Source organism: Phyllopteryx taeniolatus, chromosome 3 (genome assembly GCF_024500385.1).
Source record: "Phyllopteryx taeniolatus isolate TA_2022b chromosome 3, UOR_Ptae_1.2, whole genome shotgun sequence".
In the NCBI taxonomy this organism is placed as follows: Eukaryota; Metazoa; Chordata; class Actinopteri; order Syngnathiformes; family Syngnathidae; genus Phyllopteryx; species Phyllopteryx taeniolatus.
Window position 1 is genome coordinate 29,493,765 of NC_084504.1, and position 19,838 is coordinate 29,513,602.

General features: G+C 41.6%; 1 protein-coding gene across 10 annotated transcripts; it reads right to left on the reverse strand.

The window, feature by feature from the left end:
• Positions 1-162: 162 nt before the first annotated feature.
• si:ch211-225b11.4 (tRNA (32-2'-O)-methyltransferase regulator THADA) lies at positions 163-19,637 on the reverse strand. 10 transcript variants are annotated; one of them, XM_061768381.1, is made up of 31 exons: positions 19,429-19,636; positions 19,164-19,335; positions 18,991-19,077; positions 18,881-18,908; positions 18,493-18,641; positions 18,296-18,418; positions 17,817-17,937; positions 17,507-17,652; positions 17,343-17,427; positions 17,130-17,266; positions 15,687-15,881; positions 14,899-15,616; positions 14,466-14,618; positions 13,054-13,163; positions 12,816-12,976; positions 12,085-12,254; positions 11,842-11,997; positions 11,608-11,759; positions 11,394-11,531; positions 10,260-10,364; positions 9,958-10,158; positions 9,702-9,852; positions 9,379-9,625; positions 8,658-8,900; positions 8,379-8,583; positions 7,568-7,756; positions 6,455-6,687; positions 6,215-6,373; positions 5,860-6,135; positions 5,578-5,780; positions 163-4,593 (listed from the first exon to the last, which is right to left on the reverse strand). In XM_061768381.1, exons 1-31 carry the CDS (start codon positions 19,548-19,550, stop codon positions 4,361-4,363), a joined length of 5,568 nt encoding a protein of 1,855 aa, XP_061624365.1. In that variant the 5' UTR covers positions 19,551-19,636; the 3' UTR covers positions 163-4,360. The 10 variants fall into 10 exon arrangements, with proteins under 10 accessions (XP_061624365.1, XP_061624364.1, XP_061624363.1 ...); XM_061768380.1 differs by having other exon boundaries at positions 8,658-8,897; positions 17,343-17,439; XM_061768379.1 differs by having other exon boundaries at positions 17,343-17,439.
• Between the last annotated feature and the right edge of the window lie 201 nt (positions 19,638-19,838).

Genomic DNA, 19,838 nt, shown 5'->3' on the forward strand with positions numbered 1-19,838 from the left:
TCCGCTTTCCTCGGGAGGAGGAGGAGGAGGAGGAGGAGGAGGAGGAGGAGGAGGAGGAGGAGCAAAGGCAACAGAGGAAAAACGCACCTCCAGGTCCTAACGCCGCACCGGTCTTCACGCGCACGTCCTGGACATGCGACGCTCCCGACTTACGCGGATTCGAGGTTACAAACGCGGCGCACAAGAAAACACGCTCAGTTGCGGTCTTCCGTACTGTTTTTCATTGGATTTGATTTTTTTAAATAGATTTTTAGCAATACTCGCCGTGCGTTATCTACTATAATTGTGACATTTTGAGGTTAAGAATGCAATCAACTCGTTTGTACTGCAGCGTAACCATATTTTGCGGTACGCTCAGTTACCGCCGTACTTTGCTTTTCATTCGATATTATTTGTTGCCCAGAAGGGGTTTTCAAATAAGATTGAATGAAATGTATGACATTTTGAGCTTACAGATTCACACTCTATGAACTATATTGTGCACAGGCGGGAAAATACTTTCATGTGGTACAAGAAGGCACGCTCAGTTACAGCCAAAATATGATTTTTCTTTATCATTCATAGATTTACTGTAAGCATGATTTTATGAGTGCATTACAGTTAGTGAAAGACTAGGGTACGTTATGTATTAAGTCCGCCTTGGGAACAGTGTTGGGGAGTAACTAAATACATGTAACGTATATTATGTAATTGGATTACAAAATGTAATGTAAGTCATTACATTACTGGGAGAAAATGTGTAATAAAATATTGTTGCTATTGAACGTTCCATGATTACAATTTTTGTTATTCTTTAGTATATACACACACAGTATATCACTTCTAAAGCAGACACTTGTAATTGGCTCTCTCTGGTCATGTGCTATTCTACCGTAGTCTCAAACATGACATACTTTTCCAATATATGACCTCGAAGCACCACCCTGCAGTGCAATCTATTAGTTTGTGTGAGATTTTGAGAAAGTGAGACTCACAGTTACAATTTTGAAGACAACAAAAAGACTACATACTGCTTTGGATTACTTTGTGAAGAGTAATTGAAATAGTTACACTACATATATATATATAGTTAAACGTTTAACAGGGTAACTTGTAAATGAAGCCAACTACATTTGCAAAGTAATCTTCCCAACACTGGAATGAATCTCCGCGGTAAACCGAGGACCCCCTGCACACGTACTGTACACATGTACACACATGGACACACATGGACGAGCATGCAGCCTTGAGAGAACGAACTTGTCAGTCAGGGAGTCCACTTCAAGTACGCATGTTTACAATTACATTGTAACCGTTGGATTACTTTTCCCGTCTAAATATAAATTCCCATCTGACCCGCAGCTTTCTATTTCTAATCCAAGTGCAGTCCTATCTGGCCCTTGGTACTCGCTCATGTGTCTGTGTGTTCTTCCGCTCCAACTCACGAGGCCTGTTTTTCCAGTCAGCCAGAAAGAAGACTCCGCAGAGGGCTGTTAAAATGACAGCTCCCGTGCTTATTTTCCCTCTTTCTTTGCCAGCGTCCATTGTTGGCGGTGAGCATGAAGAGGGCAGCCAACTCGTGACACGCTCAGTGCTCATCGGGTCAACTCTTGAAAACAGAAGCCAGGCACGTTTTCAGGCGACGGCCATCGACGCAAACAGAACTCGCGGAAATCAAGCACGCTTGAATCAGTTGGTTTTACTTCTGTGGGTTTTCAGGTTTTAAAAAGGTCACACCTTCGTCTAATGAAAGCTTTATTGTCGGTGCAGTTGAACGTGCACCTGAGGTTGATAACGTTAAACAGCGGGATGGCTGCATGAAGTCCGAATGCAATCAGCTCACCCTCTGTATTTCCCTATAGACCACATCACTCTCCATCTAAGGACGAGCACACAATGCTTTGGTTAGTGGTTGACTTATTTTTACCCTGAAACGGCTCAAAGGTTACTCGCAACATTGCCGACAAAGTTACCCCATGGGGGAAATTATTTCTCTTACAGAACAAATCCGTCATCAAACTAATTCGACAGTAGATCTTCCACTTGTACCCGCCTTGATTTAAGTCACTGTCGTAAAACATACTTTTTGGTTACCTAAAGTAACGGTGACCACTTTATTGGACGTTTTAAGAGTTGCAGAAAGAGCACTAAAATTAGCACCCTCAACAGTTGACTTTATTACACAATTCCGAACTAATTGTGTTATACAGTAATTCCATATGGGCACTTTAAAAGGAAGGATACACTGATGACACAATGGAAAAACACTCCCTCGTCTTCCCAGTCCAGATGGTAAACATGTGGTTCAATGTGTGCACACAAACCCAATGAACGCACCTACTTGGCATTGTTCCACGTTGCTATAGTCGGTCTCTTAATTAAACAGGAAAAGCAGGCAGGCTGCAGAGAGGGCCAGAAAATCACATTGTGGAAGTGCAACTTTACTTTCAAATTGCACAATGTTTCACTACTTTTCTGTACTTGATGTACTTAAACACAACTTGTCCGCTGAATAATGCAGACTACATACTACTGGCTACTTGTTTTCATCTCTGTGATGGAGAAACAAGCTGCAATTAACGGGTGAACCGTCTCGTTACATTCCCTTCACATCGTCTACTTGTGGAGCAACGTCGGAGTCATGATTTGCATTTGTTCTTGGAGACACACTTGTAATGAGTCACTTTGAAAATGCTCTACTTCATAGAAATTAAAAGGAAGTATTCTGATTCACGTCTGGAAAAAAAAGAACACCACCACGTATCGCCTGTGTCAGTGAGTGAGTCATTTATCTCACCCACCTCAAGAAGAAGCAGGAGGCAATGTGATGATGTAAGACTCTTCTAGTGTGTGGGCTGTCAACAAGCGAGCGCCCACCCTCTGTCAACTCAGGGCCAGTCCATTATCTGGAGCTCTCATGTGGTTGGGAAAATGGACACTTATGCGGGCACAAGAACTCTAATGGAGCACATAAACAGCACCGTATTCCCCGAGTTTGGCACTGAGCGGCTAGCCTCTGCTGATGCACTGCAGATACAAAGGATGCTCATCACCAAATTCATACACTATTCACGCACACAGCACAGTGGGGACCTCTGCCTAGGCTCAGCACAAAGTTGAACACTTTGATAAATACCAAACACAATTTATTGCACTGGGGAATTGAGGAATCATGAGGGTCAATATCGCGACATACAAGAAGATCTTTTAGTGTCCTCGTTTGAATTAATCAGTCATCATTAAAATGCAGCAAAATAATGAAACTTTTGAAACATTTGCACACCAACCATTATAAAACAAGTCTCTCAAAAAGTGATTCCCTCATTTTTTCAATTTGATATATGTAGTTTTGGGCACGTCCCACGCACTTCTCTGCTAACCACAGTGTGTGTAATTAGTGGTTAAATTATACAAAACTTTTTGACTCCATTTTTTCCACATGGTTTCATTGTCCACAACAAGTTATTGGATAAAACATGCCATTTTGATCATGCATATTTGAGTTCTATCATCATATTGAACATTTTGCACATTTTTCCTGAAATTGCTTTAAGCTGTGTCATTATGGGGTAACTGCCTCTTTAAGAAACCTTGTGTTGTGTGATGTTTTGAGTGACATTACAATTGGCATTTGGGCTTTCTTCAAACAGTGGATAGTTGCAGAATACTACAGAAGTGTATTGCTGCCACACCAGAAAAAAAAAAAATAAAATGGTTCAGTATCACGCTATAACGTGACAAGTTTCACATTATAATGTGAAAAAGTTGGTCTCACGGAAAAAACTCCTGTGGATGATCACATCCTTCTAAGGTGGAGTTAAGGACAAGCAGACACAGACCTCAACTCTACCTTAACTATACTTACATATAGCTAGTAACTTTGATATAGACTGTAAGACACACACAAACACACACAAAAAAGACTCCACTTGAACCGGAAGAAATTGCTTTGGTTTGGTTGGCCAATGGCGGAAGTCAAATTTATTATGTTTTAACATGATAAGTGACACTTACCACGTTATAACATGAAACTGAACACTTTTATTTGTTTCTGGTGTGGCAGCGATACCCTTCCGCAGAACACAAATATTTGTACTTTTCTTTCTGGAATTCTCATCATATTGTGTGTGTAGTTGGATGTTGTCCAGTTTAACATGTCTGCTCTGTCATCAGAAAATGAGCGAATGGATGAAGACCTTGCAGAAATGTGTAACATATTTGTTCCACAGTAAGCTTGCTTACCTTCTATCTTCATCAAGTCCATTCACAGTCACTGTAAACATGGCGTGCAGCAGCAGCAGCATGCGCCCGGCGCATTCAGCATTAAGGCCTACCTCGAACATCCACATACGATTTCCCCAGGTATCTTTTCATCGAGAGTCTATGGTGTGACGTCTCTAGCCTCAGAAGATTCTAGAGAGGAGCTCAAGTGGACACCTTGCTGACTCAGACGACCGTGAACATCCTTTAAAGTCATGTGCAGGGCCGAAGGATCGCAAAGGTGTTGCACACGGTCACACGTTTTGGAAAGGCGGAGAAGGAAGGTGGCTCTCGTTAGCAGGCCGCAAAGCGTGCGGTGGAACCGGGCGTCCGTGAGGAGCGGCAGCGTCTCGGCTAGAAAGACAAAATTGGAACGCACAGCTTTAGCTGTAGTTATTGTTCCATTTGGTGAAAAAAAGTGCAGACGTTCAATGGAATATTGACATTAAGATGATCATTTGACGTGTTGTTGGCATTGTTTCGTTTCTAAGTGTCATCAATGTAAGTTAGATGTCACAATTTCGAATACCAAGTCTACTATTGTTGTTGTGTTGGTGAAAATAACCACAAATACACAAACGTGGTGGAACACATTAGAATTCAGAGAAAATAATATTACGCATCCATCCATCCATTCATTTTCTACAGTGCTTGTCCTCTGCCTATTTCAACCGATTTTGGGTGAGATAATGGTGTACACCCTTGATTGGTCTCCAGCCAATCACAGGACACAAAACGGCAAACTTTCACACCTATGGACAATTTAGAGTTTTTTTTTTTTTTTTTTTTAAACTGGCTTAACGAGCAGCTATATTATCAAGAGTCCTGTAAGATTTGGGGCAATCATTTAGCTGTTCTTTCCTCTAAAATGTAATAAACATTCATTTTTATTCATTGATCTCATTAAATAATTGGTCAAATCATTTACTGTATGAATGGAAAAAATTGTAAACAGTAATAGTAAAAATAAACAGTTTTACTAAAACATTTTACATGTTTTATTTATTTTACTAATTGGTTAGTTAACTATAATTAAATCCTAATAAATACAATTAAAATACAGTACAAACATTATCTTATTGGTAAAATAAAATATTTTACATACACATTTTAACTTTTTTTTTTTTTTAAACCGCATCTACAAATGACCAAGGCCATCTGTCCATTTTAAAAATCCAATGTAGCACTTGAGCATAAAAGTTTGCCCACCTTAGAGTCTTCGATTAATTGAGCTCACCCTGCTTGTAATATGACTTTCAAATAGAAGTGACTACTATAATAAATACATTTGAGAAGCAACTTGCCCAACACTGTTTCTCGACATGCAAGTGTGCTGACCTGGCTGGATGTCTTTGCACAGTGTGAGGTTGTCTAGCAGCAGAGCAGCGTTCTCCTCCGCCCATGTGCTGAGGCTCTGTGCCATCACTGAAGATTCAGAGTACTTTTCCGCCATGAGCAGCAGGTAGGGCAACACGTGTGCACACATCACTGAGGGCTCGGCAAACACGTTGGCGTCGTCCTGCTCATAGAGGCCTCCGCACCTGAAGAAGGCACCGCGGTACGACGGTTAAAAACCTCCAGTCAAGTCTGTCCTGATCCCGAATCAGTCGAGTCACCCACCCAGTGTCCGCTGCCTCTCTCAGAACAGATCTCAGGTCAGAGTGAGGCACATGACACAGAAGCACCTCCAATGTTCTTGGTGTGTCCCAGCACTCCTCCAGCAACAGATCCAGCAGAAACGGTACAGCCAGGTTGACCTGCATGAGGTAGATGCGCTTCTGGCCTCCTCCTCCTCCTCCTCCTCTGACGTGATGCAGCATGGCGATGAAGCGGGCTGCTTTCAACCTCACCAGTTGGCTTTGGTCCTGCAGCAAGTACAGGCAGGTGCTCAGCAACCTGCACGGGAGACATTGAACATTTTCTTGAAAGCATTACAAATGCATTAGTGAAAGACTGCGTGGAGATCTAACAGTACTTGATCATGACAGTTGGAGAAATGAGATTGTGGCTCATTAGGGGAAGGCCAGCCACACACAGAGCTTCGGCACAAGCTATCCTCTGAACTTCAGCAACATCGGGGGACTGGCAAGACTCCAAGACACCACACCAGCGTTGGATTATAGAATTCTGAAAACTTTTTGTTTTTTTCTAACGTAAGTGGATAAAGTCAGAGCTAAGCAAGGTGACAATGAAATGTGTCAAACTGGATTCTAACCACTGGGAAAGCAGGAGGCTCGCAGCATGCAGAGCCTGGGACAAGAACTCCGACCCGCCTTTCTGATCCTCCAGGTCCCTCAATAACATATCCAGACACTCCAGAAGAACGGATTCCTCAAGCGGGCCCGGTGGAGGAGGCGAATCCCCTCGGCCCATCACTGCTACCAAGGCTGCCAAGTGGGCCCTGCGGTACTCCTCGATGGGGCTCAACGATGCCTCCTTCAGACTGGACTGAAAGTTAAGAGCACTGAAATAAATCAGCCTTCATCTTGGCATACATGCTTTAGGCTTGAATGGTACAAAAATAAGCAGGGCTGATGTCTAGATGTACACATCACTGCTTATGTTACATACAGCCTGCAAAAAAAAAAAAAAAAAACATTTTTAGAATTGTTTTAGTTTGTTGGAAAATGTTTTTCCATGAAAGCTTTAAGGTCATAAATTAGTCTAATATAGAAAAGCAGATACGATGCTCAACATGAGAGTAGACTTTTTTTTTTTTTTTTTAGAATCTGTGTTTGATTCGGAATATTTTTTTCTACGGCATACTACACCACACAATAAAGTGCTCACACAGAAAAGTAATGTTTCCAATACTTGACATCAATTGAATGCTGCAAAAATTGAATCAAATAATAAAAGTCTAGCAAAGATTTAGCTCAAATCACCCCTCCCCCCCGAAAAAAAAAATCCACTTAGCGGTGGATGAAAGACTACAAACCTAATGTAACTTGTTGGGATGTAACACAAACCTTAACCTGGAGCTTATTATTTTACTTTTTCAAAAAGACTCTTAAGTTAAACAGCACATTCAATTTAACTATCTTGAAGAGTATTAGTAGTACCGAGAATGCATGAAGTGCAGACAGTCACATAAGAACTTGACGGAGTAAGAAAGACAGTACAAAGAAAAAGAAAAAGAAAGGGGGGAAAAAAGAAAGAAAGAGAAGAATATTTACGGTCTGAATAATGACACACACGAGACAACACGAAGCAAAACCTATTTTCAAACTGCATTTTAATGGCTGTAAGCCTCACAACGTGATCCTTGTTTTACATGATATCAAAGGACCACTTTTTTTTTTTTTTTTATTCTCAGCATGTAACTCACCTGCAGCACACTCTGGATCAATTCTTTCAAGTGGGTGTTGAGTGAAGCGTGGTCCTCCACCACCCACGTGACCAACGCCAGCTTCAGATCACAGCTCGCTGCTGTAAAACCTTCCAAGATGCCACACGCCCACTTGGGGTCGGCACAGAGAAACTGGATGGCTCGTTGATGGAAGGAAGACAAGCCAACCTGAAATGAAGGAGAGAAAAAAAAAATAAATAAAAAAAAATAAACCCGTCAATGTCACTGATGGCATCGCTATAAAATAGACACCTTTTATGAATACAGCACTGTGCTGTATAAATATTCCCAACATAATGTTTTTATAGGGCCTTTTCTGTTTCAGTCTAAGCTTTGTGCCATTTTGGTTTCAGCAGCTGCTGATGCACTGCGTGAAATAACAATCGAAGAAGGCTCCGAACTCTATTGAATATGAATACTTTAAGGAGCAACGAAATGTATTCATCCACACTACTCCTGTCTGACATTTTATTTGCCATCTACCATAGCAAAACTATTTGCCCAATAGAAACTAATGTAAGGTGAACAATTCCAGGTTCAAACGCTCACCTTAACACGTTCATTCACCAGACGAGCAATCTTTTATGCAGCGTTATAAAAGTCCTTCCAATCATACAATTATAAAGAAAAGTTCGTCACTCATCATTAATGTCACCGCGAGGAGTTTTATTATAGGTATTGTTGTAATTAATAAATCCTTATGTCGGTTAATGTTAGTTAAAGACAGAAAATCCAAAGCAGTTCAAATGTAATGCATCCGAATGTGTATAAAAACAACAGTAGCACACACCTGCAGGCCTTGTTGAGGTGTACGTAGCTCACGAATGAGAACGTCAAAGAGCTTTGACAGAAAACTCTGGCTGCACAATCTTCCCAGTGACTCCACCACAGCGACATATGCCGCTCTCACCAGCGGGCAGCGCTGAGCATCTGTGGCGAGCCACACCGATTCCTCCACAGCGCGCACCACTGCTTGAACCTCTGCTGGAGGCACACTGCCAAGACAGAGGAGCCAAAATGTCAGCGCCCGATGGGTCTGGTGAATGAAAAAGACTGTTTAATGTCTCACCAGCAGTCTTTGCCGAGAGCTCTGTCCAGGAGAGCTTTCATGTGCAGCAGTTGCCCGTGGAGCCAGTTGTGACAGCAGCGCGCCGGTGTGCACGGCAACCGGGCCGTCAGATTGATGAGGATGTTCATGTACTCTGAGGGGGGAGTCATGGCGACCAGCGCCTTAGAAGCCATCACTCTCACGCTGTAAATGGGACTGGCAGAGAGCTGAAGCAAAGGAGGCAGGAAGTCTGCTAAGGTTCTGCTGGGTTAAAACAATAGAAAACAATAAGTTGCCGTGCAAAAAGAACTTTCTAAGATGATTGATTTCCTACACGATTAGAACACAGCTAATGAGTAACACCTAAAGTAACACGATTAAAAGTTATGTCTGAGAAAATATAGCAATTGCTATGGTGAGGAATGAAACTGTGCTTTGCAGTGGTGTACAACTGAAATGTGTTTAGTTAGCTGCACGAGAGGGACACACATATATGATGCAGTTTAGTTCCACACCACTGTAAATTGCGACCACAATAATAACCACAATTAAATGAACATTTCTGTAAGAGTGTCAAACAAAGCTTGGCATCATTATACAGTATTTGTAAAGGTGCAATTTTTTCTTCCTCACATTTTTTCCATTACATTAAGGAAGTTTACCTAATGAAGTGGCCAGTGATTGGATAACTCAGCCCCGCCGTACACTAGTGATGTTGTGGTGTGGACTAATATGACCTTACTTTGCCGAGTCCTGGACGCCAGGCTGCAGTTGGGATAAGAGAGTCAGGATCGGGTAGAGCGATGGCTGAAGACGGAGCCTGGCCTCCTCAGGTACACACTGAAGGTCACAAGCTGTCTCTCGGAGTTCCTCGAGGAGGAAGGGTTGGAGCTTGGAATAGTGGTGGAAAAAGGCGTGGGGGGACATGCCACGTTTCGTCCCACCCTCACTGCCGGGCCTCTGACCGAGCATCCGTGAGCAAAGAGCACCTGGAGAATAAATTTCACATGAGCAGATCTACAGATACGCAGCATCCATGTGAAGAGGAATGTGCTTCTGTCCTACTGTAAAGCTGCAGGGCTGCATTTCTCATGGCCCAGCAGGGAGAACTGAGCATAGTGAGAGCCAAAATAGTTATGTTGGGCACAAACTGAAGGATGGCGACACCCAGTCCCGATCCACGCACCAGAGCCTGAAGCGTGTGAACTGCACACACCTGTGACGGACAAATGCAGCCTTACACACATCTGAACACATTTACAAGTCGCTAATGATTCCTCTTTGTAGCCAGAAAAGTGTTGTTGCACTTCTGCCTATGCACCTGTGGGAGGTCCAGCGTCTGGTCCCACTTCTCAGGAAGGGGGATTCTAGCTGTGTCCAGTAAGGTTTGCATGCTATGTGCTAAGAGGGGCCGTGCTTTACTGGCCTCCTCTGCAGAGACAACACAAAGGATGAGCATAGGCAATCCAGCAGCCCGCCGTGTTACGGACGTCCAACTAGGAGACTGCACTACTTGTAATGCCTGACGACAATACAGAAAGAGAGAGAGCGAGCCCACGTGTAAGCAAGCATCTCCTACATTGATTCAGACAGCGTACACGTGACAATGTAAAAACAATTCACTTGTTGGAGCATTTGAGATGGGATATCCCTGAGCTCAGGATCACTGGCCCTGAGCAGAGCTGAACAGAATCTGGTGAAGCCCACACAACATCCCTCTACTGCCCCCTGGTGAAGAAAGAGGAGATTTTAGTATTTTAATTCACAGTACATGGCTGGGCCTGTCATGGATATTACAAAATACAATTTTCCATTGAAATTGGGGCTTGTCACTTTCATATGATATCACAACTCTTATTTGTCAGTTTTGTTTTGTATATAAAATATGAATCATCATTTGAAATTAATTTGATAAGTAACTTCACTTTACTGTGAGACCACACACGTGATTCAGCCTTTTGCTAATTCCCATTTGTTTATGTTTTAGTGCTGTTTTTGTTAAAAAATAATAATAATAATTCTTCAGGCTTCTAAATGGTTAAAATTACTTCATAGTAAGGGGCTGCAATGCTCTGTGGATGCTTACAGACCATGCACAATTGGTGCATTTTAGGAAGTATTTTTTTTTCATTTTGAATTTGTAATTTTTCAAAATAGAAAACATTCATGTATCTAATCATAGTATTTTGCCATAAAAGTTCCATGTCAAAACTCTTGATGCCCTTTATCAATGCAGCTTTCTAAACTCATAGTTTATTACAATACAGTAGATTATGCCAGAAATGAGACAATCCTTTAGGATTGCTTCCTCTCAATTGCCAGGTAATAATTGCCAAATTGTCAAGTTGCAAATGAGAATCTGTTCTCAACTGCCTTACCCGGCCGGATAAATGAAGAGTTAAATAAATAGGATAAATTAAAGAATAAAATGAAAAACAAATACATTGTTCGATAAAATCAGGGCTACAAACAAGTTTTCAAAAATTGAAAAACTACTAAATCGGTAAATAGTTTTCATTAATAACCTTAAAGGCCACAGATACGTTCTTGTGTGGTTTCCAGCCAAGATATATATAGATAGACAGTTGCAGCCAAAATGATCTAGATCCCAATGTAAATTTTCAAAAGATGACCACTTCTGGTTAAGTGTAAGCCTTGCAAATTAATATAATTTGCAACGGGGTAAAAGAATCTTGACTGAAACTGTGTAAGTGAACATGATAACAAGAGGTGCACTTGATAGACACTTGAACCTACCCAGTGACGGCATTTGAGGAGAATATTTCTAAAAATATCTGACGCAGTTTCTAGATGTTGCTTTGTTAGAAAGCATGCATCAGGCTTGGATTCAGAAAGAATCCTCTCCACAAGAGAACCTAAAAGGATTCCTGTTTCCTAATGAGAAAGATACAAATACACATGAGCAACAGAAGTATTAAAATGTCAAGTTACCACAAGGTTTTGTCAGCACCTTGAGTGAAACCCAGCAGCAGGTGAGAACAAGGCTGTGTTCCTCAGACAACAAGACACACTCCTCTCCTCCATCTTCTTGGTTTCCTCCAGATGAGTTGGCAATCAGAGAATTGATGGCGTTGCCCATATCACAGAAGGAAGGGGGAGCATCTAAGGTTGCAATCATTGCGGACAGTGTAGTGCGCCATACCCTTTAAATCAAACTCAAACCAGCATTTGTAGTGCAGATTACCACGTTCAAAATCCTGGTGTCCGTGTAATACGCCGAGCAGAAGTATTGAGATGTTTTTTAGCAGGCTCAGCAGCTTAGTGGTCAGTGCGGGACCAAGTGAATCACAGATGCTGCATGTGTCCTCCAACAAACATTTCTGTAGGGCGCTCAGAACACCTGAAACAGAAGTTATGACGGATATATATTAAAATTTTTTTAAAAAAGACTAATGTAAAGATGTGTAGCTACTGCAACTCGGCTCACCATGAATAGGCTTGGTTCTGGCAGCGAGCATCACGTGGGCTTTGGCTGTAACGTAGTGATTCTCAAGCTCCTTCACAAGGAATCTAACTAAGCTGGAGGTCTTTATGTTATGGGCACTACTGACACTGATGGCACTGTTTAGTTTGCAATCTTCAGGAAGGCCTTGCGGTCTACAAAAACAAAACAAAAGCACAGCTGATAAACTACTCATCAAAGATGGAAGGGACTGCACACATTCTGAGGTGTGGGAAGTGAAAATACATCAGGCATATAAAGTACACGTACACTATACTACACAACACAACATCAGGTACAACTGAACCATCTGATGACATCCAACACCAGAGATTTACAAATTACTATGCTCAAATTCAGACAGGTATTCATTTAACTTTGTTTATTATTGGTTGTAGTTTACGGTTGTATAGAACTGTATTGCAATGTGCCGAAGGTTGTTTCTGATATTTTTGTCACCTTATTTAGCTACATGAGAAAACAACATTTTAGAAATTATGACGCAGCACAGTTCAAACCACCGCAAACTCCAACCAAAGTAAGAAACATTGATAATTTAATACCTTCTGGACAGCCTCAAAATAAAAAAATGTAGGCAGAATTTTAGACCTGACCCCAGATAGGTGGACGGATGGATTTCTTTCAATACAGGACCTGTGACGGATGACATTATACTGAGCAGGTCTAGTCTAGATAATGATGCGGGCTTGACTTACTTGTGATGGAGCACCTTCATCATTAGCGACCCCATCTGGGCCTGCTGGACTCGAGGATTGCACACAAGCTGCTTGGCACGAGTAAGCACAGCAGCACCGACGTCGGCAGGTAGAACAGAAGGGAAGAATCTCACCAATAATCCTGCTGAAAGTTCACGAATCTAAAGAAGCAAACATTGACTGGTAATTTATCGTCTTGGACTGAGTAACAGAATCCTAATGAGATGGGCAGCTCGACCTCGTTCGTGGAATCTTCCAAACAGCTGATGAGAACCAGCAGCTTTGTTCTGGAGAAGAAGTCCCACTGTCCTCTCAACCTGGCACAGTTAATGAGAGATCCCATGTTCACTGGAGAAAACAAATCATTTGAAAATATTATATATAGTTAAAAATGGCACAAATCTGTTTGTGTGTAGTAGTATTCATTGACCAAAATCTTGCAATTGAAAAAAAAAAAAATTGTAAACTATTTTTATTTGATTAAAATTAGATTAACTACAGTAAACTAAAAAAAAATAATAATAATAATAATAATTTTTAAATAGAGTCCCATCACTATTAAACATATCAGTGCTGTCTTAAGTCAATTGTGTGGGGTCTTTGGTTGTTGCCATTTACAATTTCTAGTTCAAAAAGTAACAGTTGGTTGCAGACTATATTTTTGGATTGAAAATAAAATGTTGCAATGTTTTTGGGTGAGTGCATCTGTATTTTTTTTTTTTTTTTTTACATTTCAATTAGTAATACAGTAATTCCTCACTATATTGCGGTTCATCAATTCATTAATTGCTGATTTAGTGCATCGCACATTTTTTATTTTTATTTATTTATTTATTTATTTATTTAAAAAGGTAAATGTAGTGCAATTACTCACCTGCACATCTCTTTACAGGCCAATTGCTTTAAATGTAGCAGCAATGACCCACAAAAGGTCAATCGGACTAATGTTCTTAGCAGATAAATGAACCTTACTGAGAAGCTTATGCATTTAAAACACAAGCCACAGTCAAGAGTTTTATAAAATGAACTCATGAATACCATCTTCAGCCTGATGAATAGCTAATGCACGCGCGTACCAATAGCGACAGGAACAAATGCAAAAAAAGGAATAAAGTTGTGCTTGTTTTTCTACAACTACAGTAATGTAGTTTACAACATGACCTCAATAAATTCTGGATGCGCATAATGCTTTTGGCTGACTACATTGACAGGACCGTAAGTGTGAAGAATAGTGCAAATAGTTAATTGTTGCCATGTCCGCATTGGCTGTTGTTCACGTCATTCATGCCTCACAGACGTGCTTGTGTTGTGTGTATGGACAACGAAAATACCTGCACGTCTTGGTAAATTGTAACTTCACAAATCGGCATTGGAATACATGTAAATCAAATATAATGAGTATATATTTGTCACTATATTCTGGATTTCATTTACTGCCGTAACCCCCCCCCGCGGTAAACAAGGGTTTACTGTATTGTGATAACTGATAGTGTTCATTTTCATCAAGCTAATGTGAAACTAAATGTTCATGCCCTTTAATCTTTAATCTTTTTATAACTCATCAATCCTATTTAGAGCTAGATAGACCTACATGTTATTCATGGGGTAAAGGGAAATTAAATTTACAACATAGCAGCACACCATACTGACCGGGTGGCTGTCCCTTTTTCTTGTCGGGGCTCCATGTATCTGTGCACGTCTCCAGCAGGGCTGACAGCAACAGTAAGGCCGTCTTCTTCCTCTGGTAACTGTGATCTGGTGTCAGACTGCAGCACACCAGCTGACTCAACCAGTCCACAAATCCTAGATGAACATAAAGAAAACAAATATTAACAGCAGGGATACATTATCAGTGCACACAGATCACGTCATTAGGCAGACCTGTACAAACAAATCACATGCAATGGAAAGCGCTGTATCAAAATGCTTCTAATATTGTGGGAACTGATTTTTGAATTGCCAAGACATACATACATTGACATCTATTTGTATTACCATAAACAGAGTGTCAATCAAAAGTAATATTTCATCTTATATAGCGATGGGCTGTATAGCATCAGCTTATAAACAACAAAAGCCTCACCTATTCCCAGGGCCAGTATTTGCTGTGAGCTTCCCATCTGGCCGGTGTCCCCCTTGCCCTTCTGTTGTTTGATGTGCGCCAAGCAGCCATCTCGGATCCGAACCAAAAATCTCCTCACTGATGCTTGAAAATGCTGGCGAAAAAGCGAGGACTCTGAGTTTAGGTTCTGAGGAATGAAGGTCCTCATTACTGACAGTTCTTCTGGTGTTGGAGTCTCTCTGGTCTTGGGGCTGCAATTCAGGAGGTTGAGAGCAGCAAGTCGAACTTTGTCATCTGCAGAGCCCAGGGCTGGTTGGAGGATTTCCAGGGAACAGCTCCCCTGCAGAGACCAGGGAGAGCCCCCAGTCACGGCGCGGTAGCTACTCATAATGAAGGCCCAGGAGCAGAGGTGGCCTGGTGAGTACGGGTCCAGGGAGGCCAGCAGAGGCTCCACAGCGGAGGGGAAGACTTGGAACGTACAGGGGAGTAAATGTGTCGAGCTGTTGCTCTGAAGAATAACTAAATGTGAGGTCAGCGCCTCAAGAAGGACAGGAAGCCATCGTCCAGCCCACTGACTGGCCAGATCTGACTCCGAAACCGACTTTGGAGAGTCACCGCAAAGTTCTCTTCTCTGCTGCTGGATCAGACACTTGTAAAGTTCTGACCCGCAAGGACACAGGTGATCATTTGACATGCACTTCAGGAGGTGATTTGGAATTTCAGCATACTGATCCAGCACCTGTTTGATGAAAGGGTTATGTATTCAACTACTGAGCAACATCAACACTGCAAAAAACATTCAAGCTCACCGTGTCGGTTCCCAAATATGGAAGTAGAGCACAGAGGCGCTGGTATTTGGCTTTGGATTCCCATGGGAGTTGGATAATTCGTTGCAGTAGAGCCAAATAAAGAGGCTTCTTGTCACCAAACTGCTCACAGTCCACATCATAGAGGTCCAAAAACAAGCCAAAGGTGACACGGGCACAGTCGGACACACCTTCCACCTGACAGTGCACATAAACACAAGGGCCCATTAAAAAAAAAAAAAAGTGTATTACACTCCTGTTACCAATGACCTTAACTTCCAACACCATGTAGAAAGTCTTTCCCAGAGCAGAAAAGTTAACGCTACAAAGTGGGGAGCAATTCCATATTACCTTTTCTTTAACTATGTAGCCCAATTGTCTATATTAGTTATTTTCAAAATGCAATACGAGTACCACAAGTGGCATGCGAGCTCTCTCCAGTGGTTACCAATAGAATCCATCCATCCATTTTCTGTACCGCTTATCCTCATGAGGGTCGCGGGCGGGCTGGAGCCTATCACAGCTAACATTGAATTAAATACAAATAAAATGTGCCATATGTAAAACATAACATACAACAAAAACATGACAATAAAGCTGTTTCAACATTTTTTTTTTAATCTAGTATGGTACAATGTTTACTTTTTATGTACATTTTTTCGTTTTCAAGTTCAGGTCAGTTGTATTTCACTTTTTAGTAGAGTACAATACATATTTTAAGACCTATTTGTTTTTAATCACCTATTTAATTATGACTTATTTAACGTTTATTCAAAACACATTTTAATCAATATTTATTTAAGTACATGTTCCTTTTCCTATATTTAGCCACAGTGTTAATCTTTAAACTGGGCATAACGCCTCATTTTATGATGAACACTTAGGCCTACTAGATTACTGCAAATTAACGTTGGTCATTATGGTGGCCACGTATTTTTTGAGGCGGTATTTGGTGAAAACATTTGCAGAACCACTGGTGTGTGTGTGTATATATATATATATATATATATATATATATATATATAGTCACAAAATAAACTATATGCCAGTATATCTCCATATGATGCAGTTGAGTTCTACAGCACTGTGAAACTACGACTACAGTGACAAACATACGGTTCAAAAAAATAATACCTACTGATAGCGTCAATTTAACACAAAGCATTTAATTCAGTTGATACAGTTCTTGGATCTCGTTAGATTATGCAGGAGTACCAAATGTTGTTACCACCGAGTGCATGTGCGTGAATTTGTGTCCCACACAAAAATACAGAAGTTCATACTGACCTCAGGGTTTAGCTTTAAATTTAACAATTCCAACCACAATGATATAATGATTTTCTACATTTGAATGAAAAAATATATATTAATCAAAACACTAAAATAAAGACAAAATGAACACTAAAACTCATCGAAAATTATACCAAAAAAAGCAGTTGAACTCACTGGACTTTCAGCACTGGTCCAAATAATAGAACAGAGCTGTTGCTGCAGGTTGCTACCCTCAGGCAGAAGACGGCCACCCGTCGTCTTCCAGATATCAGACACACATTCTTTGACCTTCTTCAGCCATAGTGTGAACACTGCAATCACGTGTTATATTTGTACAGGTGACATTCGCATGGAAGCTTGTGAATCAACGCTCTTATTATGACTCACCCTCAAAGGAAAGGTAGAGACAATTCAGCTTCTCCTCACACAAATCATAAAGCAGAGGAAACAAAGCATCCAGCAGTAAGCTGCCCTGCGAACACAACTATGAATCATTGGGTCAATAAGGACAACATGCTTTTCAGTCAAATTATGCTGGCCTACATGTTTACCTCTGCGCCCGCTAGACGTGAACTGAGCAATATGTGAGGGTGACAGCACGTCAGGAGGCCCCTGCTCATCGCCAGCTGACCCACTCCGCCCAGCGACGTGGGGCAACACTGCACCTGAAGGGCCCCCACTGTCAGCAGCCACGGCTCTGAGAAACACAAACAGCATTTTGTCACGGGCCTCTGAGCAGTTGCATGCATGTGTAGAATTTCAAGGCGTGACTTATTACACCCCAAAAAAAATGGAAGTGAATTTTGTAGCACCTCTTTACCACTGTACACAGCATTTAGGTGTCCAGCAGTCATACTGTACCTGAATGAGAGCTCTGGAAAAGACTCCAGGCAGCCGCTGCACCGGCGCTGCGCTCAGATGCCGTGTTGATGAGCATGGCCACAGCGGTCCCCGCCAGAAGACGAGTGTCTCTGTTGCTGCTCTGCGGGACAAAGGCGACTCGGAAGAAAGAAATGGAACCAGCGCATACAGTGCACCTACTGGACCCTTCAGTAGCTTTTCTATCAGAATAATCTAAGACGAGCCAACACAAGAGCTGTATCCAATCAATCTGACTGACACTCAGAGAGGCATTTCTTTAACAGTATGTTTATTACTGTACAAATGCAATGCATCACACGGAGACGTTTCTAATGCATGTCCCCTCTCATGTAGCCCAATAGCATGATGCATTTCTACACCACCAAAAATTATACACACAATCATTTAAAAAAAAGACTTTGTGGTAGTGACGAGTGTATGTATGCTTCAAATAACTGACACGAAAATTAAGAACAAACCTCTCCAAAGATTATTTCAGCGAGAGCCTGCAAGATTTTCTGCATGGCTGGGCTCCTCTCTTCCTTTTCCCATACTGCAAAAGACACCTGTCTCGACAATAGCTGAAATATCTGGAGGCACACCTGCACAGATCACATACAGATAATAAGATGTGATGGAGGACATGGATTCTGCACATTTCTTAAAGTGCGCTAACCTTCACAGCAAGATAACACAGCTGCCCATCTCGCAGGGACTCTTGTTGCAGTATTGAAGGGAAGAATTGAGCTAATTTGTCCAGAAAGGAAGGACAGAGCTCCCGCCACACATCACGGCCCACAGCGCTATCCTCCAGGAACATACAGGCTAAAAGTAAAAAATAAAAAATAAAAAATTAGGTAAATGAGTTGAATCAGTACTTCTACTTTGACCAATCTTTCTTTCTTTCTGTCTTTTATTTTTACTAAGGTATCCGTTTTGTCTCACACCACAGCAAACTACAATCGCTAATAAACACGTTGATACACTTGAACAACAGTATATGGTCAAAGTGGATCATCTGGTTCCTACTTAGGTATATGCACTACTTCATAGTCAACACAAACCTCTCTGAAGGTCTTCTTGAGTGAATATCTGGAAAAATACAATGGCCATCATTAGCTGGCTGCATTACCTTTAAATGTCAGCAGTGTTGAACTGAGAATGTTCTTTGTACCTGCTCAGAGTGAACTATAGAGCTCAAACAGACTTGGGTTTCTCCAAACACCAGTTGATGGTCCACCTTCGCCAGATGATGCAACATCTGTCAAGAAACAGGGAGCGTTTGTGAGAGATGACATTGGAATTGGAACAGCAAGGTAAGCAGAGCTGCATACTGGGGGAGCCGACCTGGTCCACTTTTCTGCAGGTTGTGGAGATGTGGACCATCTGCAGCTGCAAGGAGACGAGAAGTCGGACGAGAAGCTGGAGGTGATCAGGCTCCAAGCCATCGAGCTTGACCGTCTTCAACAGTTGGGTAGCCTCCTCCAAATGGCGCTCCTTGCTCCTTTTAACATCGATCCTGTTCATTCGTATTGGGTAGAATTATCAAGGTAAAATTAATTAACGTCATCCCCAGTGAGGCGGCGAAGTGTCTTTGCAGGAAAGCACAAACCTGGAGCACTCCGACAGCTTATCGAAAAAGAGCTGAAGTGTTTGGTTTCCATTTTCATTCGTTTGGTTCTCGGCGATGACACACATTTGCAGACTTGTCAGAAGTTCGTCAAAAGACAACATTGCTGCTGCCTCACGTGGGATTCAATACAACCCAGTTTAGCTAGCTGCCTGTCATTCAGGCCTTATAGCGCTGTACTGCCACCTGGCGGACGGAGTACGCAGGTTCTCTTACTTGCGCCAAGACCAATCACTTAACGAGGGGAAGAATGGGACAAAACCACAACTAAAACAAAAAAGATCTGCAACTAAAACATTTTAATAAAGTACATCTTTGTTTTGACATTGTTAAGTTGACAGTCTGGAAATTGTTATGTTTGTAAAAGCAACTTTATTATTTTTTTATTTTTT